The sequence below is a fragment of the Drosophila ficusphila genome, unplaced genomic scaffold (genome assembly GCF_018152265.1).
Source record: "Drosophila ficusphila isolate 14025-0441.05 unplaced genomic scaffold, ASM1815226v1 contig_288, whole genome shotgun sequence".
In the NCBI taxonomy this organism is placed as follows: domain Eukaryota; kingdom Metazoa; phylum Arthropoda; class Insecta; order Diptera; family Drosophilidae; genus Drosophila; species Drosophila ficusphila.
The window spans coordinates 1,165,367-1,187,682 of record NW_025064191.1 but is presented as its reverse complement, the minus strand read 5'-3'; the positions used below and the strand labels follow the sequence as shown (position 1 = coordinate 1,187,682).

The 22,316-nt window shown below is 42.8% G+C and overlaps 3 protein-coding genes across 10 annotated transcripts in view; all 3 read left to right on the top strand.

Annotated features, from left to right (window-relative positions):
- Positions 1 to 13,395, top strand: part of LOC108099077 — a 30,165-nt gene extending 16,770 nt beyond the window's left edge. For 2 of the 5 annotated variants that reach the window (XM_017202369.1, XM_017202370.2), the window contains exons 11-16: positions 7,228 to 7,285; positions 9,663 to 10,449; positions 10,515 to 11,061; positions 11,124 to 11,286; positions 11,344 to 11,450; positions 11,509 to 13,395. In XM_017202369.1, the coding sequence (XP_017057858.1) occupies positions 7,228 to 7,285; positions 9,663 to 10,449; positions 10,515 to 11,061; positions 11,124 to 11,286; positions 11,344 to 11,450; positions 11,509 to 12,646 (2,800 nt within the window). In that variant the 3' untranslated portion in view covers positions 12,647 to 13,395. Of the gene's footprint in view, positions 1 to 408; positions 1,312 to 5,971; positions 6,338 to 7,227; positions 7,286 to 9,662; positions 10,450 to 10,514; positions 11,062 to 11,123; positions 11,287 to 11,343; positions 11,451 to 11,508 lie in introns of those variants that run through there. The other 3 variants (XM_017202372.2, XM_017202374.2, XM_043207839.1) reach the window with 3 other exon arrangements.
- Positions 13,396 to 13,810: 415 nt separating this feature from the next.
- Positions 13,811 to 16,714, top strand: LOC108099079 (inversin-A). Of its 2 annotated transcripts, XM_017202377.2 has the most exons (9): positions 13,811 to 14,251; positions 14,315 to 14,668; positions 14,732 to 14,944; positions 15,095 to 15,115; positions 15,275 to 15,392; positions 15,454 to 15,782; positions 15,841 to 15,935; positions 15,990 to 16,059; positions 16,174 to 16,714. In XM_017202377.2, the coding sequence occupies exons 1-9, from the start codon at positions 14,150 to 14,152 to the stop codon at positions 16,636 to 16,638; spliced, it is 1,767 nt and encodes a 588-aa protein (XP_017057866.1). In that variant the 5' UTR covers positions 13,811 to 14,149; the 3' UTR covers positions 16,639 to 16,714. The 2 variants fall into 2 exon arrangements, with proteins under 2 accessions (XP_017057866.1, XP_017057867.1); XM_017202378.2 differs by lacking the exon at positions 15,095 to 15,115 and having other exon boundaries at positions 13,967 to 14,251.
- Positions 16,715 to 16,959: 245 nt separating this feature from the next.
- LOC108099078 (ATP-dependent RNA helicase DDX54) lies at positions 16,960 to 21,661 on the top strand. 3 transcript variants are annotated; one of them, XR_001771904.2, is made up of 7 exons: positions 16,960 to 17,051; positions 17,105 to 17,654; positions 17,710 to 18,464; positions 18,531 to 18,806; positions 18,866 to 19,775; positions 20,604 to 20,701; positions 20,778 to 20,942. XR_001771904.2 is itself a non-coding variant. In XM_017202376.1 (6 exons), exons 1-5 carry the CDS (start codon positions 17,049 to 17,051, stop codon positions 19,763 to 19,765), a joined length of 2,484 nt encoding a protein of 827 aa, XP_017057865.1. In that variant the 5' UTR covers positions 16,960 to 17,048; the 3' UTR covers positions 19,766 to 19,775; positions 21,504 to 21,661. The 3 variants fall into 3 exon arrangements, 2 of the variants coding, with proteins under 2 accessions (XP_017057865.1, XP_017057864.1); XM_017202376.1 differs by lacking the exons at positions 20,604 to 20,701; positions 20,778 to 20,942 and adding an exon at positions 21,504 to 21,661; XM_017202375.2 differs by lacking the exon at positions 20,604 to 20,701.
- The last annotated feature ends 655 nt before the right edge of the window (positions 21,662 to 22,316 follow it).

Here is a 22,316-nt window from a genome sequence, read left to right as displayed (position 1 = left end):
GCATCCAGCAAAACCAACAGGCTAGCTTTATTGACAGACAGTGCTTATGTTGAGGAATTTCTGAGAAACGTACGTTTTTAACGTTGGAACATTTAAAGTAAGTGACTTATACCCCCACAACTTGGGACAACCTTAATAATTTGTTTGAATTTGCGGCGTATAAGATCGATGACAGGAACCTGGTGTGATTCTTGGCTAAATCGTAATTTCTTGTCAGATTCGGTATATTTTACTGGCTTTGGTATTTATTTTACCCTCACGCTTGGTCACACTGTCAACACATATTTAAAAAATAACAACAGATCGATGACAAGAACCTGGTGTGATTCTTGGCTAAATCGTAATTTCTTGTCAGATTCGGTATATTTTACTGGCTTTGGTATTTATTTTACCCTCACGCTTGGTCACACTGTCAACACATTAAAAAAAATAACAACAGGCGAAGTAGACGCTTGCAAAGATTGTAAAAAAAAGAAAGATGCAATTAGAAAATACAGCAAAAGAGTGTGTGTCCTAACACCCCCGTCAAAAAAACTTAGCTGCTCGTGGTCGTATACGAGTTCACACTTGGGAATTCCGTAGAGCCCAAGTTATGCAAACGTGAAAGTATTCAAACTCGGTATCCAGTGTCAATTAAACTCGGTGAAAACCGTGCACTTGTGAAAAATAGCCGCATCGCCGGTCGGCAAACCCCGAACGTGGGCGTTCGCCTGTGTGTATCCGTGGGTATACGTACCGCTGGGCAGAAGCCAAAATGTATGCCAACGCATAGGAGACAGAACTACGCAAATAGCTCATCAAAGCAAGAATCATAAGTGAAAATCAATAGCACCAGGCAAAGCCTAAGCGAACAAAGTTTATTACGCAAAACGACGAGAACTCATGGGCAAAAATGTCTACAACTACAATAGGTTTGCCCCTTGCTGCGCAGACAAAGGATGCTGAAATGCAGCAGGATTGCGCGCCAGCAGCCGAAGCAATCGAGTCCGAGGACTATCTCGTCGGGCAAGCGGGGGCCGAGGATACCAAGGTGGCTGGATCAGATAGTGGGCGTGACTCGGCTACCGAGTTCGAGGGTGTCGCTGAGGAGTCCGCCCTTCTTACGGTGGAGCAGAGGGAACCTGCTAAAGGAAGTGGCGATGTTCAAGCCAGCTGCTGCTCTCAGACGACCTGGTATTTGGCCGTGGAGGACTCGCCCTCTCCGCCCACGCCAGCCCCATTGCAGGAACTCAACAAAGATTGTCCGGCGGCGGTTGGCGGAGGCTATCAAAGTGATCCAGCCCTTAGTCCGGCAACAAGCAAAAATATAGAGTAAGTTGTTGTGAAAGAAGAATCAGGCACATATTAAGATATACGTAGGGATAAATATATAGGTACATTTGAAATTTAAACACAATACTTCGAAAGCCAACATTTCTACATATAACTTTTTCCTTCACCAAATTGAAAAAGTGATGAAGTAAAGCTTATAACTTCGTTATTTTTTATTACGAAAGCATAGTTTTTTAAATATTGTTCTCTTTCTTGTTTTTCTTTGGGATTTTCCAATAAATACTGCAAATCAGAATTACGATAGTTAGCAAAATTCAGAATTTGTCTGTCGCTTGTTATTAATTAAACTTCCCATGTGATATTATTTTCAGTGAAAATTGAATCAAATAATTGCTTATTGGCAAACTCTTTCCCCAATATGTTGAGTAAATTTTTGTTTGCGCGAATTAATAGCACGATAGCCACTTTGAAGTTTGCAGCTTGGATAAACACATAAGTATTACCACTATTTTCCACGGTAGCTAGACAAGTTTCGAAATTGAGTGAAATGTTCAGCGATCGTAAAATATGGGCAGCGTCACCTCGCGCAGCGGAAATTCGGAAAATAATGTTTTATTAAGTTGCATATACGATTCCCAAAGGAGTGGAGGCCTGGTGAAAGTTATATCGCTAGAGAAGCCACCACATCTGCTGACCATGCGTTGTTTTGATGCTACCCGCGCTCTATTTTCATTACGTTTTCGTTTCACTGTCAGTCAAAACAAAAAAGTTATGCAGTCAATATCTCCTTGGGTAAATAAGACATTAGGCTGCAACTGCTGCGAAATAAACCGTGCTTGTAAATAGTGTAATGCCAGTCCCGGTGCCTCCACCTCTTCCGCTGGGAGGTCACCCCCAGCCACGACAGGGCGGACGGCAGAGCGCAAAGCTCCTCTCGCTGGCGGTTGGAGTACTTGTCACTGTAGGGAAGCAGCTCTGACAGCTGACGGCGTATCTGGCTGTTGGTTAGAAATCAGATGCTAGTAGTTGCTCACGGTAAAAGCTTTTTCGCAGCTTGACGTTTTCAGGCCAAAGATGCATTTACAATGCGTTGGCGTGCCAGTTTGGGCAAAGTCTTAAATGAAACTCGGCTAATGGTATATTAATTAATATTATTCACGGCTGGAGAGTTGGGTGGTCATTAAGCACATCTCCTTAGTTAATTCGTTTTGGCTCCGTCTGTCATTAATTAGCCACAACGTTTTATTCCTGCCTTTTTCTACTTTTCCCTACATAAAAGTTGTACGTATTTCAGTACTTTTCTTAGGGTATACAAGGGATCGACTTATTATCAACCTGTAGAGTGGAAATTAGTTTTTTGTTTTGTTGCGGAAATTAAAAGCTAAAAACTGAAAACATTGTTGAAAAGTTTTATCTGTAAAACCATCGACACAAAGGCAATTATCTGATGACTTCATTTCGGGTGCCAGCGATCAAGTTTTACTAAGTTTTACTATAAGTTTCCGGTGATTTTAGAGATAGTGAGATATGCAAATGCAGTTATTTTTAACTAAAGTCTTGGCTCATGTGTTGCTTTCTAAAGGAAATAAATGCTATTGATGTTATTGAATGTTATACAGCTACAAAGCCTTTATCACTTACGAAATCTCATGTGATCACTGATCAGTCACAAGGAAGAGTGCAGCACTGTCTAATCCAAAAGCAGATCTTTTCCACCCCGTCTAGCCATTAACAAACAAACAAGCTGCCCAGCTGTTGTGTGCGCCCCACTCTTCGTCAACGTGCATCTGCCATCACTAATAGTTCCTTGGTTGGGTTCTATTTATGAAACGTTCATCACTATCAAAAGAGAACTTCTATTTCGAGCGTTCGCCCTCTGGATTGTATACAAATATGTACATATTTTACCTTGTTGCGCCTACCTTATAAGTGAAGTGTGTGCTCCTATTCTTTTTACTTAATACTCTTTACACTTCACTTCCTAAAAACTGGTTGTCGGCACACGTTTGCCGAGGTTCAGACATGGGCAGGTGAATGATCTCTTAGTTTGCCTAGTCCCACAGTGTTTTCTTCGGTCCTTAAACTAAAAGCAAGTGATTACAGCTTGCGTAAGTAGCTAAGCTCATTCAAAGACGTGCAATTTGACCTTTACGCAGACCTTTGATTAAGCTTTTGAACTTCAGCTATAATCAATTCCATCCCGCAAAGTGAGCACTGTTTGAATTTTAATAATCTGTTTATCAGTGAATCTTTTAGAGTATTGCCAATTACTAATATTAAAAGAAAACCTATATATATTAGTTTATATTTTATTGTATAGTTATAGCGCAACTCAAAATATTTTTGTCATTTGGTAAAGTACCTACAAAGTTATTCGCCTGTGTAAATGTGTATATCTCATAGCGCTAAAAAAGCCGGTCTCAAAGTGCGGAAATGGTAATCTTTTACTAATATGGACGCTATGTAAATTGATCCCCTATTTTTAAGAGTTAAATACATTATATTACCACAAAAACAATTATGAAGGAATCCGATAACACTTAAAAGTTATGCACTTAAAATTTAGTAACAGGTCGATTAAAACCACGTCACTATGGGGAATTTTATTTCCATTCAAAAAATAGTCTTTGTTCACAACTTGATTACACTGCAACTTGTTTGTTTGTCTGCCTTCAAATTGCACTCAAATGGTTATCGCGAATGATTCGTAGAATCTATCTCACCGATGATAAATCTTATTTTTTCATTCGGCTGTACGAACCAACTGTAGTTGGCCACTGTAAGGGCCACCGTCAGTTCGGCCAACGTTGGCCCGTCTTTAATTAAAGCGGCAACAGGGTTTCCCCCTAATGCAACTTTCATCTCATAAATATGCACACGCAAATTCCATTCCCACTCGTATCCGTGAATTATTATATGAAGCTTTTTTATGCGCATGAAGCGGTCTTTTTAAGGGGGGTAAAGTTTTAACAAATTATTTTTTCGATTTTTGTTTTTTTCTAAAAGAGCAATATGTTGAGAACATTGTGTAAAAATTTTGAGTTAATTAGAGTCAAACTAACGGAATTACAGCGTTTTAAACGACCGAATTTGGCCGTATTTTGACATACAAATACTTTAATTCGATTTTTCGGAAAACGTTATTTTGAAAGTCGGTGAACATCAGAACTCAAAATCTACTGAACCGATCCTTTTCAAATTTTTAACACAAATTCTCCGCATAAATACGAAGGTAATTAGGAAGATTTTTTTAATTTAATTTTTTTTTTTCTATTTTTAAGAAATAAACAGCGATTTTTTGAGCTAAAATCGCACTTTTCTACTCTTCCTGATTACCTTGAGAATTTCATTATCTTTACAGCGCATATCACTTTTTTTAAGGTAATCCGCAAAACAACTTTTTCTTTAGGCGCTTCGGAAGATTAACAGCCACAGGCTTATTTCTAAAAGATTTTTTAATAATTTTTTTTTCTAAAACTCTTCAAAAGTTGAACAATAACTTGTAATTAAGCTCAATAAAATAAAACTACTAATTTCGCAGCAAAAAAAAAACAAATATAGACCTTTTTGCCCTTTAAAACGTTGGATCCAGTCATAATTGAACGAACTTATATTTTACGAGTCATACAGGCAGAACTCTGTAGATTGAACGATTTAGACACGCTGACGAAGCGGTTCTCTTGAAAAGTGTAAGTGGTTAGGCCGGCCTTGCACCGACGTACCGCTCAGCTTGTTGTTCTTATTGCGATTTATGTTGGGCCTATTTCGCTTAGGTAGTGCATGTAAATGGCAGCAACTCGTCGCGTAGCAGCCTACCTGTCTGCTTGCCACATTCGCCTGTCCACGCTGCAGCAACCGGTTTGCAGTGGAGCTGCAGTTGCAGTTTCAGTTGCTGCACCTGCCTTCTTTACACACTGCCTTTGGAACACCCAAACTCAAGCTCCCAGCAAAAGCCAGATTCCCGACTTAAGCTTTGAATTGAAAATTAGTTGAATTAAATTTCTAGCTTCTGGAATTACCTTCATTTTATAGATCTCAGCACCTGTTTAAAAAAAACATCAGATCGCAAAAATTCCGAGAGAACTTCCTGTTGTCTAGCCCCATATTGAGTTTCTTTTAGTAGAGGACTGCAGCATTTCCGGTTGAATTCGAGATTTAAATACAAAAAATGTGCACTGAAAATCTCAATTGGTTTGAAGCTAAAACTATTTTAAGTTTTGTTTGTATTCAAAAAATACCTCAAATTTTACCGCCGCCCTGGCGGAATGCAAGCATTTTAAACTCCTTGGCCATATTAGGAATACTTGCCAGGACAGCAGTGCACAAATCCTTTGCTCGACGTTGATTTCTATTACTAGCCGATAGATCACGTTAAGTATGTTAGTATTACTGTTAGGGGAAAGAGCTCAAAAAAGCAGCTGGCAAGACTCAAAGCCGGTTTTGCGCCAGCAACGGCAGATGTTACTTGCTCCCACTTCAATGACTGACCATTATTCTTCTTGAGCTCTTTTTTGATTTTGAGCAACTGCTGATCGTTAAGGGATGGACCTGAAATAAACAGCTGTCGTAGCCTAAACATCCACCATCGAACTGCATCAGTGTTGTATGCAGACCAAACTCACTCAAACTCCTTCCCCTACTCGTATTTTCTTTGCTGCGAGGTTGAGTGCACTGAGCACCTGGGTAGCAAAAACCCTAAGATAGGATCAGTCTGTCCCTGAAAAGTGAACCGAGCACACACGCTAAGCAGGACCCTTTAGTTTTTCGGGGAAATTTAGAATGCAACTCAGCTTGAAAACTCTTTGTGAAAAAGGTGCAACTGTTTGATTATGGTTACGTATCACGTACGGTCAAGCCTGACTCAGTTTAGGGTGCCACAGTCCGAATCGACTGGTCCGGCAACTGTTAAGCGCGGCAAAGGGTCGAACGCAGACACCAATACCAATATGAACATAAAAAACCCGCATAAAAATGATCGTGTGAAATCGTCACAACTATGCCAGCAAAATTTGCCCAGGAAGCGGTTTATTGGAATTGATGGTCGACGGTTAAAAACTTTACAACGGTAAGATCATTTTCCCAGAAGAGGGATGAATGGAAAAAGACAACGAGAGCATTGCGAATGTCCGACCGGTCTTTATAAAAACCAATGCTCAACGAGGTAACAACCAGGGTCAGTAGCTCGCTTTGTGATGCACACTGAAGGCACAAGACCTTTAGGCTCAGAGGCCGAGCACTGCGAGGATTGCATTCCTTAAATGCTTTCCAGATTAAATCCGATCTTTGTGGTGAGCACGCAAAATACCCATGGCCTGCTGTCGCTGTACAGCCTGCAGCTTCGAAGAAATCTCAAGTAAGAAGCTGGCAAATGGCGGGAAAACTGTGCTAGAGGAAGTCTAAGGGACCGAAAACGCGAACTGTGCTCTCACAGTTTTTAAACAAGAATCCCTACCGGCACCCTATCCTCTCTCTCTGTGCGAGAGAGGATAAAAATGGGTCTTTCCAGGTCTTTTATGGTTGTGACATGGGCCTGTTTGATTTTATTGTATGCACGGAATTTCCAAAAAATTTGGTGTTTGCTAACAATAAGCACACGGAAATGGAATTGGCAAGTTTACTTAGGATTCGGTTCGCGCAGTTTGTTTCCGTCTTACCTCCGCCGGCAAAGAAAAATCCTTTTCCTGCCTTATTCTCTAGTGTAAAATTTACCTGAAATAACTCCCGAATATTTACTCTTACCCGCGAATCCACGAAAGAACCAGTTGTCTATGAACTCTTTTAATTGTTTTGGGCACTGATCCACTCCGCCGACAATGGGTCGAACACCAAGCTCAAAAGACCTTTTTACCTGAAGTCGGCGGCGCTAACATTTATGTAATTCTGTTGACTACCGTTTTCTTGTAAGTAGAATCCAAATTCCTACTTATCAGAGTTATTTTTTTTGTACATTTTCAGGAAGCCCAAAACTGGACAACTCGCAATAAAGACGGGCAGTGGATCTGCTGTGGGTTTGGTAAGTAATAAAAAGACTCTTATTTCGCATAATACTTTTTAGGAATATTAACTTGGTTCCGAAAAATCTTTGTAAGGCTAGCATGTGGGAAACCGAGCGGAATGCTAACACAACGGTTTAAAATTACTAGATCAGCTGACATTCTTTTTTAAATAAATTTATTAGTTAATGTTTTTGTTTCGGAAGGAAGATCGTCGAGGTTAAGAATATGCTTTCATGTTTTTTACCGTCCCTCTATTTTAAAGTAGCGTCAAATATGTAAAACTTCCATAAATCTGCATATGCAGTCGATGAAGGCTAGCATTCAACTTCAACCATTAATTTGTACAGCTCCGGAAGCTCAGTTGATTAAGCTGTGTTGTGGCAAAGAGTTCAGTAGACAGTTTTCATTAGTGTCCAAGATGCTTATGTTATTTTATATAATACATTTTCCAATGACACGGATCCTATTACAAGCCATCAATGGCGCAACCGCAAGACATAGCACCAATTATAACGATAGGGACTATTCCGCCCAATGAATGAACTGGCCACCCTGCTTTTTGAAAGTCTTCCAACGCAACCGCACCCAAGGCGAGCTGGATGTCACAGCTGGCTGGGCGCTACTGAAGCCCGTGAAGGCTTATCAAAAGCCGTAGATGAACCCGAAATGTGATCCCTGCCAGAGGTAGTCAATGCAAGAGCTGTGACGGCTTCGCCAATTAAACTTTGTAGCCACTAAGTTGAAGTAATGCAAAATAATGGAACCACAGTAACGAAGGCTCAGGACTTAACGGCAGCCCATTTAATGAGAAAGGTCTTCCGTTTTGCTTTTTTTTAACGCTAAATTTTGTACATTCGAATCTCTGATATTTTTCGTACGCAAAAAGTACTGAAAAAATTTTATAAACTTGCAGAGGAAATTATAATTTTATTGAGATATTTGCAACGCAGTCATGAAGGACACATCATATACATATTCTTAATCAGCATCGACATCTTAATCGATCTAGACTTGAACGTCTGTCAGTTCCTATGTAAACCAGAAAAATTGTCTTTACTTCAATGTTGTTTAGCCTTTATGCATTTTGCTCGACATATGTGATGGCAGTTAGGGCTTAGGAACGTAGTAAAATGAGTTTCCAATTCTTAACCCCTTCGACATTCCGCTATTATTGCAAAGACTTTATTCCGCGTAGGTAATCTCGAGGCAAAAACTAATCACGCAAGACAAAGCATTCTAACTGCAGATTGACATTGAACGAGGCATTTGAATAGTAGTCCCAGCTCGGAGTCAACCAACAAGGTGGCAGCAGCTCGTGCTATAGCATGCGGGCACTAATCTAATCAACCACTTCAATCCAGACTCCCAACAATGGAGCTCGTAAATAGAGTCGATCTCGACGCCTTTATGTCCCTTGATGCGATATCTCCAACTACAATGGGCTGGCCACCAACTTACGACCGGACGACGACACTTGCAATTGTCAGTACTCGCGGGCCGCATTTGCAAGTCTTGTCGTCGGCGTTTTGCGGCCAGTTTCTAGTTATCGCTTCGCCCGGTAACACTTGCCGGTGCTGCTCGCAGAAATCCGTAGGGCCACAGAGGTCGCTATGAAGAAACTAATAATACCCACTCTCATGGACACCTATGGCCTGATCAAGTTTTGGGACTTCGACACGGGCGCCCCTGGAAGTGTATTGCAGACCGCCGGGGGCCGGGTTCACCTTTGCCTGCCTGTCGAAGATATTATGCCCGCCGAGCGCCGCTACACGTGGATACCTCGCCTTCTCCAGGTCAGCCTTCCGTGGCATACTCGTGCCCTGATGGAATGGAAGACTGATAACTCGGCGGTGTTTTTGACCTTGATCACGGCCCCTTTGTACACATGTGCTTCTCATATAAGTTCTGTTGTCAAACGAAAAGTAAAAACGATAAAAATGATTTACCCCCATTCGTATGTGCCGTGTGTATGTGTGTACATTTGATTTTCGCTCAACTGCCCTCCGCCAACTTTCTTATTGCAGACGTTTTCCCTTGCAATCAGGCCGTATCCCCATAGGCCATGTGGACACGCTGGTAGCCACAATCGCGAAGCATTTTTATCCTACCCATTCCCAATTCTACAGTCACGGCAACTGTTGCTGTCGTATCTTTGTTGTTTTGATCCGAACCCCAACGAATACGCGGTCACAAATAAAGCTTCGGAATGATAAGATATTTGTGGTTTTGCGTGAGAAGCCGCGTTGTGCTGAAGTCGAACCACTACCTTAGCGTAGTTGCATAGTTTCAGTTCTGCCCACGACCAGGGGCGTAGCCCCGCAACCAATATCAAGGATTGTGGAATAAAGAGTTCAGTAATGCAACTTGTTTCTTTTTCGCTTTTCTCCTTCGCAGTCGCAGCAGATGAGAGCCGTCTCTAGTCCCGCGCTGTCAGAACCCCTCTTGGAGGCACTGCCCCAGCAGCCCCTAAAGAGCTCGGATGTGACTGTCACAAACAGCAATGGCGGAAGTAGAGGCATTGTCAGTGTCGGTAGTGGTGGTCTCGGTGTCTTGCAGAAATTTAAGCGCACTCTGAACAAAATGCACCTTACTCAGCTGCCATCGGAGGCAACAGGCAGCAATCCGCCAAGGGCCAAGACATCGCCCATAGCACCAACCGTATCTATCACAGCTCCGGCAACAGTGACGATAGCCAGCGAGCCTCATACAGATGGCGGCGATGGGAGCTCCAATAAATACCGATTTGGGCCCCTTATTTGGCGCACTTCCAAGGAGCGGCGCAAAACGAAGTACAACCGACGCGACAAATGTAACTCCGGAGACTCGGGCATTCAGATAGAGCTCGATCAGGATGAGCACTACTCGCGTGTATTGGCGGTCAGCAGCCAGGGAGAAGCCGCTCCTGCTTCTGCCGCTGGGAACACAAGTGCCGCGGGCGCGAGTGTGCGAACAATCCGACGTACCAATTCAGCAAAGGCGAGCAGCATTTTAGGAGCCTTTGCGGTGAATACCAAAAACGATCTTCAACAAAGCACGGGCGAGTCTGACAAAATGGAACGCGAAGCTCCCGAGTCTCTGCCCACGCGATCGCTAAGCCAACCCAATGGCTTGGAGTCTTACGGCATGGGGCGCCTAAATCTTGACGACAGCGACAGTGACAGTGTCGCGTCGAACGAGGATGGTGAGTAAACAGCTTTAGGTGCAGACTGCATATACAAACTAATGTGGTGTCTCTTTGATCTTCAGCTGTCAGCTACTACCCAAACATCTATGCAGAAGTACTCTATAACTTCACGGCCGGCGGGCCTCAGGAGCTGGGTCTGGAGCGGGGAATGCTCATCGAAATATTGCGCAAGGAAGTCGGACCCTGGTGGTTTGGTCGGATTAAGAAAGAGGCGACCAATCTCGTGGAGGATATATTGGATCCTGAACTGGGCTGGTTCCCGAAAGAGTTCGTTCGCATCATTCACTGTCCTCAGACGGACATTTTCTTTAATGCCCACAGGGCTGCCGCTGCTGAAGCGGAGGCTGAACAGGCTAAATCTTGTGGAGAAGAAGGGAGCATTCCTGTTCCCGTTGCGGCGTTCCCTGGTGACACAGACGTCACCGTCACCACGGACCAAAGCAACGTCACTCTTATTGTTATTGAATCGCCGCCAAATCCGCTGAGAGCCTCTGATGCCGACCGTAGTGCCCAACTGGATCATATTACAATTCTGCGCCGAAGTGCTGTCCGCGAACTACTTGATACGGAAGTCAATTATGTCAAACTCCTGGCAGCCATTTGTGATGGGTAAGAGTGGAAATCGATGGAAAACGCTATTACTTGTAAGCTTACCTTGTGATCTGCTTTAGGTATCTGCCAGCCATGAGCAAGCGCATCGATATATTTTCGCCAAACAGTATTCGTTTGATCTTTTCCAACATAACGGCCATTTACAAGTTCCAGCGAAAATTTTTAGAGGCCTTGCAGCGTGGAGTCGAGCAAAATCAGATAGCTAAAGTTTTTCTTAAAATGGTTAGTGTTCTTTCATATTTTTTTTATATAATACTTCATATATTTTTGTGTACTTAGCACAAGGGTTTTTTATGCTACTCAACCTACTGCAACGCCTATCCCCGAGCGCTTATTGAACTTGAGACTTATGACCGCGTAAAAGACGCCCGTACCATCCTGGAGAAGTAAGTTTTTAAATATTAACATTGACTTATGTTTCTTACCTTTTCAATTAATTTGCAGCTGCCGCGAGTCCAAAAACTTGGCCGAACTTCCACTCTCCGCCCACCTCCTGGCCCCAGTGCAACGCATCTGCCGCTATCCCCTGCACCTAAACGAGATTATCAAGTCAGCATTAGAAAACGCGAGTAAGAAATCGGGTACAATAGATGATTACGCCAAGACAACTGCCGAGGACTATGAAAAGTTTGACGTCAGTGAGCTTGACATACCTGATACGCAGGAAACTGTTAATTTGGCGCTAGAGGCAATGCGCGGCATTACAGAAGCGGTCAATGAAGGAAAACGCCACAGCGAGACGATTGCAAGGCACCAAGCCAGCTTCCAAAACTTTAAAGGGCCCCCTCTGCACTTGCACAGTGCTCGCTTTTTCCTGCAGGTCGATGCTACGCGGCAAAAACAAAATCTGTGGAACAGCAGCTACACTCTATTCCTTTTCGATAACCAGCTGATATACTGCAAGCGTGATATTATCAAGCGCAGTCACTTCATCTACAAAGGACGTATTTTCCTGGACCGGTGTCGCGTGGTCAACGTAAGGGACGGAAAGATGTTTGGACACACCATCAAGAATTCGTTACGGTTATATTGTGAATCGCGCGACAAATGGTACGATTTTAGCTTCCGGTCGGCAAACCGCAAGCACCGCTTTCTCAACACCCTCGCTCTAGAGCGTCAATTTGGCGGCAAAGCCCTATATGTGTCGGAAATGACTGGTTTTGAATACAACTACGAGGAGCGACCGGGCGACTTTTCGGACCAGTCTGATTACGAAGCGCAGGACTTTGAAGTCGCCACGGGAGCCACATCTGCCAGTGGTGAAAGCTCTGTGCCGGACTCTCCGGCCAAATTGACGTCGCGCCTGTGCGAGACGCTGCCCAAAAAATCCCTATCCAGAGATGGCATATCTAGCGCTGACAACTCTCAAATATTGTCCAGCACATCAACAGGATCCCTGGGAAGACGCCATTTCGGCATCTGGTTCCGTAAACCAAAGAGCGCCAATTGCACACCCAGTCAGTCGCCGACGCATAAGCCAGGCTTCGACGCAGATGCGACGCTGACGGAAGCTCGGGTGGCTGCCATGGAACTAGCCGAAGCTGCGGCAGCGCTTGTGCCAACAGACAGTTCGTCCGCGTAAATTCTCCACTTAGAAGCGAATAGAATCGAAATAACACAGCATACAACATACAAGATATGTTACAAGCGAATGTACCCATACATAAAATACATGGTTAAAAATGTTTGTTATACTAATATTAGATCGCCTCCTAACACAGTAACAGATAATCAAATGAGTGTTACTTTCTTATTCAATTGACTTTAGCGTTATCCTTTTTTTTAACATAAAATTATATTTGTTTTTGTTGTAAACTATTTGCCGTTTAAATTCGCAGGGTTTGTAGACAACCAAACATTCTTGGTGTAAAAAAATTCTAGACAGAAAATATATAATGTACGTGTACTTCTGGCATTTGAATGCGGTTTTATATATGTATGTCGCCGACTGCTAGTCTAAAAACCCTATTACCTGTCCTTATACTTGTAAACTTAGGTTACGTGATAAATCGATAATAAATTCCCGCAAACTAATTTACCACTTCGGTTTGTAAACCCTAATTCGCTTGAAGACCTCCAAAACCCTTCAAGCTGCATATAAAAAAACTACCCACACGTAGTAGTTACTTTACATATGATACATTTTAACAAGATTTCGATACTGTGCTTATTTAACGAATGGTTTTTGACATGGTATTTGTTACTGTTTTTGTTGGGCCAATCGACCGTTAGCACATATATCGTTAAAAATGTTAACCATACCTATTATTGACCGAAACATATTAATAAAAGTCGTAGAGTATTAATAAAGAAAAAAAACAAAACATAATCCATAAAAAAAATGGGTATTATGAAATTCAAATAAACGAAATTAGCTGTGCTTAATTTGAGACTGAATGTGACAAGAATGTGTGTGCGCAAAAACACTTCGCCGGCATAATGGAAGATTTTTCAATAACAAACAAGCGAACAGAAATGCCTAGGAGGTGTAAATTGATCAGCTGATCAGTCTAAGCTAGAATGGCTTAGTGACGGGTGCGTGACAGCAAATTTTTGCTTCGCCGACAGCAAACAAATTAGAATTTATTAATAACTCATATCAGCAGGCCAAGTTCGTAGCATGCAGAAAAAAACAGTGTGGGTTCACATCTCTAGACTTCGCCAAATTCTTAAATAACGGGTGTTAAAAAAATCTAAAAAGCGTTCATTTAAACAACTAAATTGGTTGCAACGCACCATATTTTTTCTCGGCTCTTTTGGTTTAAACGTTTAACCGCCAATCATTTGTAACGTTTTAGGATTAAAAAAATTCCTAACGCTTTTATGTTTCAGCCTAGCAAAGGTTTAAGTTGCTGAGATAAAGTATATTTCGGTATAAGTTTTAAGAATTTTTCCAAATGTATTACTAAATTACATGCTGCAAACTCGGTATTTAAAACGTATCTGTGAAACGGTCATACCAAAACTAAGTTCTAAAAACGTAAACATTATATTTATTGCGAATCTGTGCTTATGCTTATTGAATTTATTACGGTTATGTGAAGCAGAGTCCCTCAATCGAAGCTAAAAGTGTTCGCATGCTAATATGCACAATCACAGCGGCTCCAGCAAAGTTGTGGCCACTCTTCGCGCGGACGGAAATATTGTGTACCCCATGGAGCAATCCAACCTGATGCACTACGAGATTGTAAGTTTTTTTGTAAAGTTACTTTTGAGCCGCGCCAAACTAACCCAGACGGGTCTTTTTAAGCGCACCGAAGGAGAGGTGCAAAACAAGAAGAACAACCTGGTGGGCCCCGCCACATGCGTAGATCTTGGCAAACAACTGCTTCAGTGCGCTAGGGACAGCGATGTGGTTGGCGTCAAGACGGCGCTGGCCCACGGAGCACCTTTCGCCTCCGACTGGCTTGGCATGTCAGCGCTGCACTTTGCAGCCATGAACAACCAATTGGAGATCTGCGAGATTCTCCTGCAGGGGGGCATCAACATGGACGCCAAAACCAAGGTGGACCGGACGCCCCTACACCTAGCCTGCTATTACGGCCACGAGCGGGTTGTCAGCTTGCTACTAGCTCTCAAGTGCAGCGTCAATTCCCGCGACATGGTTAGAGTTGTTGTACAGTTACTTCGTCCATGCTTAACTTATTCGTATTTTTCCTTTTGCCAGCTTCGCATGACCCCGCTTCACTGGGCCGTTGAGAAAAGGCACAAGGGCATTGTGCGCCTGTTGCTCAAGTGCCAGGCAGATGTCGCATTAGTTTCCAAGTTCGGCAAGACGCCGATCGGATTGGCCGTGTACACAGAACAGGCGGATGTACTAGCGGAACTCGAGGCGGCACGGCAGGCGCAAGCTTGTAAAAAATTCAACGAAGAAACGGAAGTGAGTAGAAAATAAGAATTTTGCGAAAGTCGAGCAACTAATAGTTAATCTTAAGTTGCATTTAAGTTACGTTTTTGTTATGCTCACTTTATTTCTTATTAATGTTAATTTTTTTGCTGCCTTTGGGGCGCTGCAATTACCGAACAACAGCGACAAACGCATAACAGCAAAGTACGTATTTTAATCATTTAAAATTCGATTGCTAAATAAAATTCCACAGGCCTTCAAATTTTTCTAACGTTCTCTATTTTTAACGCTAGATTACACAAATGATTGGAATACCGTGTAAAAAAATGTTAATCATATTTTGTCACTTTGATTGATTCGCAGAAAGAAACCAGTGAGGCTGTCAACTCAATAATGGACGAGCCGGAAATCACAAAAAGTCTTGACGACCGGGAAATGTCGGTGGAAGAGCGGATGGATGTCTTGGAAAACTTGAGAGGCCGTTAGTATAATTATTATTATATCCTGAGAGAATTAAAAATCTTCAACGGGATCCATTGCAGATACTAATGTGCTGGGCAACTCGGCGCTAAACATGCTAAAGTCGCACGGAATCGCAGACATGATGCAGGAGAACGACGACGAGGCCTCGAAAGAAATGTTGAATACGGCACTGCAGAACGGTCGCCAACTTGTCCTCTCGGAAGGTGGCCGTATGCTGCTGCATGAAACAAAAGCGAGCCTCAGCGCAAAACAATCTGTAAACGGCACCGCAAGGTCTCCGACCGTCGCCCTCCGCCCGAACGCCATCAACTCTCCTCCTCAGAAAATACGCATGAATATCATAAAGCAAAAAGATATTCAGCCGCCGGCAGGGGTAACCAAAAACAAGGTATACCATTTGCAATTTTTTTTCTCCTATCGCTATAATGCAGAATATTTTTGAGCAGAATATACGCATAATCTCGTTGACTGATTTTAAGAAGCTATGCGGATCGGACAGTCAGACAAAGTCTTTACAAAAAATACCAGCGTCCTTGGCAAGGTAGTTTGATTTAACTTTTATTCGGTTAACATTAATAAATCTTTTCTTCGAAAGCTCTGGAATGGTACGTCAGCTTCCCGATGGCACCAAGCTAGTCAACATGCGCCATCTTCAGGCTCGACAGGTTTGTGGTGGTGGCTTTGTTTACCTTATTTTAAGATTAGTTTACCTTAGTGACCTCCAGTTTCGGCCACAGGAAAATGCTAAAACCTTAAACACGCGAGTCTTCTTTTTTTAGTTAAAGCTGCCGTCGCTGAATAGACCGCTGGAGCCCACCACAATATTGGATGAGTCGCATGGCATAAACGAAGCCGTGGTGCAAAATACACTGCCTACAAACCATCCAGCATCCGCTAGTTCGCTGAGAGGGCAGGTGGGCACAGTGCAGACGATACAACTGAAGCCCTCACTCACTGCGGGACCTGGACAGAGTGCTACTAACAACGGTCAGCCGCAAAGCAAACCATTCACCAGTGCGACAAAGTTACCTTCGGCTAAGTCTCCAAACGTATTGCCGCTGCTAACGTCTTCCGAGATTTGTCGTCAGCTCCACGAGCTGCGGCGTCAAAACGATGAATTGCGCCGGCGCGCGGACTCCTTTCAGCGAGAAAAGGAGGAAATGCTCAGGCGAATCAACCGCCTGGAGCAACTGGTCTTGGTTCGAGAGTCGGAAGCCGACATGGATTTTGCGGACGAAATGTAGCAAGAGCTAAACTAGGTTTATTGTAAATACGTTAAGGTAGTATTTAAGCCAAGTTCATTAAATATTGTTAAGTGCATTTGTTAATCGCCCAGTAAGCGAACGATTTCATACCATTATTATGATACCCGTATTAACTTAAATGTTTAAAACTACTGCAACAAGTAATTGGCTACAAGTGCAAACGGATTATCCACCTTAAAATGCATTTCTAGCCGCTAATCAAAAAACAACTTTTATAATTTTAATAAAACTTTTTTAAAAACTTATAAAACGGAAAAGCAAGCAGTCCATTTTGCTAAAATTGCACATTTATCAAGCAGTTTACATTAAAATATTTTTTTTTGAGATTTTTGACAGTTAGAAGTGCGGTTACACTATACACGTGTTCGCTTGGCAAAACAAAAATTAAAATGGTACGTAAATTCCATCAATTTTAAAATTTCTCTTAAAATCTATTGATTTACAGCGCAAAAAGCAAGCTGATGAAATACCCGGGTTCCCGTCGTTAGACAATGATGGCCGGGCGGGCGAACAAGGCGACGATATTCTTAAAAGTAAGCCCAAGTCCAAGAAAAGCGGTGGATTTCAGTCGATGGGTTTGGGTTTCGAGTTAATCAAGGGCATAACCAAGCGGGGGTACAAGGTGCCTACTCCCATCCAAAGGAAGACGATTCCTCTGATCCTGGAAGGCCGTGACGTGGTGGCCATGGCCAAGACAGGTTCTGGTAAGACCGCCTGCTTCCTCATTCCGCTGTTCGAAAAGCTGCAAAGGCGGGAACCTACAAAAGGCGCCCGTGCCCTGATCTTGTCACCCACAAGAGAGTTGGCTGTGCAAACGTACAAGTTTATCAAGGAACTGGGCCGTTTTATGGAGCTAAAGACCATCCTGGTGCTTGGCGGCGACTCCATGGACTCACAATTCTCGGCGATACACACTTGCCCCGACCTCATCGTTGCCACACCGGGTCGTTTCCTCCATTTGTGTGTGGAAATGGATTTGAAGTTGAATTCCATAGGTGAGTTGACAATTCAAGAAAAGATATCTGAGAACTAATGATGATTATTCCTTAGAGTATGTCGTGTTTGACGAAGCCGATCGACTTTTTGAGATGGGCTTTGGCGAGCAGCTAAATGAAACGCTGCACAGATTGCCGTCGTCCCGGCAGACGGTCATGTTTTCGGCAACATTGCCAAAGCTCTTGGTGGATTTTGCCCGCGCGGGGCTAAATGACCCTGTCCTTATCCGTTTGGATGTTGAGTCTAAGCTCCCAGACGCACTGGCTTTAAAATTCCTGTACTGCCGGCCCGACGACCGTTACACAGCTCTAGTGGTGCTTCTAAAGTACGTGATACCGGTTGAGTCGCAGACCGTAGTGTTTGCAGGCACGCAGCATCATGTCGAACTAATATCGTACATCCTCACCGAGGCTGGTATCTCTAACACCTCTGTCTACTCAAGCCTGGACCCGGCTGCACGCAAAATAAACACCGCCAAGTTTGTGAACAAGAAGGTTTCTGTCCTAATCGTTACCGACGTGGCAGCTCGCGGAATCGACATTCCCAGCTTGGACTTTGTGGTTAACCTCCATTTCCCGGGTAAACCGAAGTTATTTGTGCACCGCGTCGGTCGATGCGCTCGAGCAGGACGTACAGGAACCGCATACTCTATATTTTCCACCGACGACACAGCCCATTTACTCGATCTACACTTGTTCTTAAACAGGCCATTTAACATTAATGACAGCGCGGCATTGGGAACCATTCCCCAAGATTTGCTCGAGGAAGAGCACCTCACAGTAACCGATATCAAGAAGAGTCACCACATTGTAAGTACTTTTTTTATTCTATCTACTAGCGATCTCTAATCAGCTGAATACTAATTATTCATCCAGGCCGGAGTGTTGCGCACCAGTGAAAACGCTTATAAGAAGTACTTAAGTTCCCGTCCAGTGGCATCCACAGATGCCAATGCTCGCGTAAAGAAAATCAAGTTCTTCGCGCTAAAGCCGTTGGAAGATTTCTTCACAGCTGCTCCAGTTATAGCCCAAGCTGCAAAAGTAAATGGACAATCGACTGAGTCACAAGCAAAGGTGGCTGCAGCCGAGCGAAAGCTCCAGGAGGAGAAGCACGATTTATTGGTTAAAATGCGTAATTTCCGACCGGGTGGTGTAAGTTAATAAGTGTATTTCTCTTAAAGATCTGATCTATTTGATTCTGCTTATTTTAGACTGTTTTTGAACTTAATACCACGCAGAAATCTACGCAATTTGTGGTTATGAAGGAGAAACGTTCTCAGCACGCTGAAGTAATTCAAAAGTTTAGGCAACAACGCGCGGAAGAGGACATCGACGAGGCGAAGAAAGAGGCCCAGTCGCACAAGCTAGTTGACGCCAGAATGCCAACCGCCGACGAGGAGGCCATTAGCAGTACATTCAGTAAAGTCGTGGCTCCCAAAAGGCTCTCAAATATGGACGCTCTGTACAAAGAAAAGCCAAAGAAAAAAAAGCGAAAGATGAACAGTAAAGACGACGAACACTATGTGCCGTACCAGTCGGCGGATAAACATACGGAGGATGGCCTGGCCATCAACACGTTTGAGCGCCAAGCGCAGAATGCCGAGTTCTCGGTGTCGGATCGCAACTTATCTCAGGAGGTGAAGCACAAGCCTGGGTTAAAGAAGTGGGACCGCATTAAAAAGAAAATGGTCTCAGTGCAGGACCCTCGAGCCAACAAGATTCGCACAGAGTCCGGTGCATGGATTCCTGCCTCCTTTAAAACTGGCCGCTACACAGAGTGGAAGGAAAAATCCAAGATTGAGGACCTTCTGCAACGTGAAAACGCAGGCAGCGATGACGAAAAAGCAAATCCTCTGAGCCATGCCCAGCGCTATCCAATTAGTCGCCACGCTCGGCATAACGTAAAACTGGAACTGAAGAAACGTCTTAGCGGAAACGACAAGGAAATGCGGCGCCCCGAGCAAATTGTCAAGGCACGCATGCGCTTAGAGTTCATCAAAAAACGCAACGAGGAGAACGCGGAGAAAAAGAATGAGAACCGCAAGCGGAGCATGCGAAAAAGTCAGCGCCCAAAAGCACAATCAACTGGTGGGTCTAGGAAAAGGAAATAACAGTGTTTGGGTGAGTGTAAAATAACGCAAGGGCAAATTTTTTTGAGGAGTGTTCGTAAGCACGCTTTGCAAAGTATAAACATTAAAGGTAGCTTCCCTAATTCTTTTAAATTAACTTTTGGTGAACCAACGGTTTTGTGTAAACAACACAAATAAGTCTTGTTTATTGGGGTAGTTGTATAGAAGCGAGAGACTGTAAACAACTAGTATACAACGCAGTGACTACTTAATCTAAAAACCTCCCCGATCCCTTGTCATTCAGGCAAAGCGATTAACTCTGTTTTCAAAAGTCTTTTCTTTTTGGTTTTCATTGTTCGACTGACGGGTTGAGAGACAAAATCATGGCATGTTCTTTGAGGATCACAACTTTTACACTGCGATGCACACAGATATCAAACGCAGGAAATGAGTACTTGAGGGCCTCCGAACACGCACGTGTTCCAGACTAAATTTAAACATTCATTGGTCTTACATGCTCATTTATTTAGTGTGTCCAAGACAATAGCGGACAGAAGTAAAATTGAATAGTTTACCATCCCCTGCTGCCATCTGCCGACTCTCGTTTATTTCAACGTGACCCAAATAAGACTTGGCACCAAGAGTCTGACCTACGTTCGTAAAGTCCGATGTATTACGAGGTGTGTTCACCACATGCAGGCCATCCTTTTGCTAAAGGTTCGGCTGTGCTCAGATCTGGGCGCGACCACGTCCAATGACACGCATTCTTGTGCGTGCCCTAAGCCAACACTCTGCACCCCGGGAAACGACCCTTGTTCTGCTGGGTGTGTACACCCAAAAACATGAAAAACTGTTTTATTTTTTTTTTTTTTTTTTTTAGAGGTGGAACAGATCACCACTTAAAATGCTGTGTGCGGCGGCATAAACGTATTGTTGTCGTCGCCCGCAGATAGTCACGTAAATGAATGTTCTTAAAATGTAATGTAAAATCAATCAATTTATTTAACCTATGAAGGTTGCTATCGGGACTAACTTCCTGCTTTCTTATTCACAGGGACATTCGCCTCTTCCGCCTCACGATTTAAAATGCTGATTAAACGCGTCTCCCAAAAAAAACTTAAAATATTTGTTTTACATCGGACTCTTGTGGTGGAGAGCTCCCCAATGTTGTTTAAATATTAAAAAGTTTTTTATAAAAATACATGATAAAATACGTGAAGTACAATATTTTTGAAATTAAGCTTGGGGTGCCGGTGCTGGTGAGTGATTAGGAAAAAGAAAGGCCATAAATAAATTTTAATGCCAAACTGGAACACAAAGTAAATTCAACCAGACCTAGAAAACCTCCTCTGTCGATGGAGACGAAGTTTCTTAAACTACCCGGGTAGTGACCATATGCACATCTTCTTCGATCGTGGGATGGATTCCCCAAAGCCAGTTTTTAATATGGTCCGCGCTCCGTTCTGTCATTGTACTTTACGCTTCTTAGCGAGTCGAAGTGTGTTTCCGGTGCCTGCATCTTCTGGTACTCTTCATTCGTCATAAGTGACGAGTGTTATATATATATAACATCTTTGCCATTAGGACTTTATTTTAAAAGAAACCTATCTGGTCAGCACTAATGCTTCTCTGATTCTCCGATATTTCGGGGGATTGCTTTTCACTAATTATTTCGTAATTGTGAATAGTCTGTAGGTTTAATAATAAATAAAGTTGAAGTTTTAATTGTATTTATTAAGATACTAGAAAACATTCAAATATTTTCCGCCTGCATCCATAGGGAGATCCCACTTCGACCACATGACTTACTTCTTGTGTGGACAATGATATCCGAGGAGAGCCAATCCAAGTCAATCAAACAATTGTGGCGAGCGCCTGGGGAGAAGGGACAATGGCAGTGGCACAAAATACAACTTACATCGACGGATACCAAGTCATCAACCAATTTAGAGATTGTTGAACTCACGCACGCCAGGCTGATCTTTCCAGTACATCTTTTCTGAAGGGTCTAATCTATGCCTCGAGATCTCAATCTATGGTCATGTATGCTTATGTTCTCCAATTTGGGCAGCTCAGGCAATTGCAAAATGAACTCGAGAATGCGTCTAAGCGTCACTTAAGAACGCATTATTCAATTGTCTGGAGTATTATGCTGACAAGTCGGAAAGGCAGCGTGACATAGTAAAAAATATCGCACGGGAATGCTGAAATCTTGTTTTGCCCACAACTACATTTTGGGTGACTACGATTCTTATTTTAAAAACAAACAATTTGGTCGTCGCGTTTTTTAAGTCTAAAATATCTATGTGAAAATTAAGAGTTTAAGCTTAAAATTGAAGTATGTACTTTTTTTGAATACCAAAGTTCCTGTTAATCAAAACAGAATTTTACGAAATGAATACAAAAATTAACAATAATAAAAATTTATTTAATATGAAACATTTATTTAATCAAAATAAAAAAATTATTGATATTAAATTATAAACAATTTTAGAGTAATTTTCTGCTGAAATATGTATTAAAAATTCTAAATTTGGTTATAAACCAAAAATGTTAAATTAAAAAGGGCGTTGTGCAGTGTGACCGCAGATAA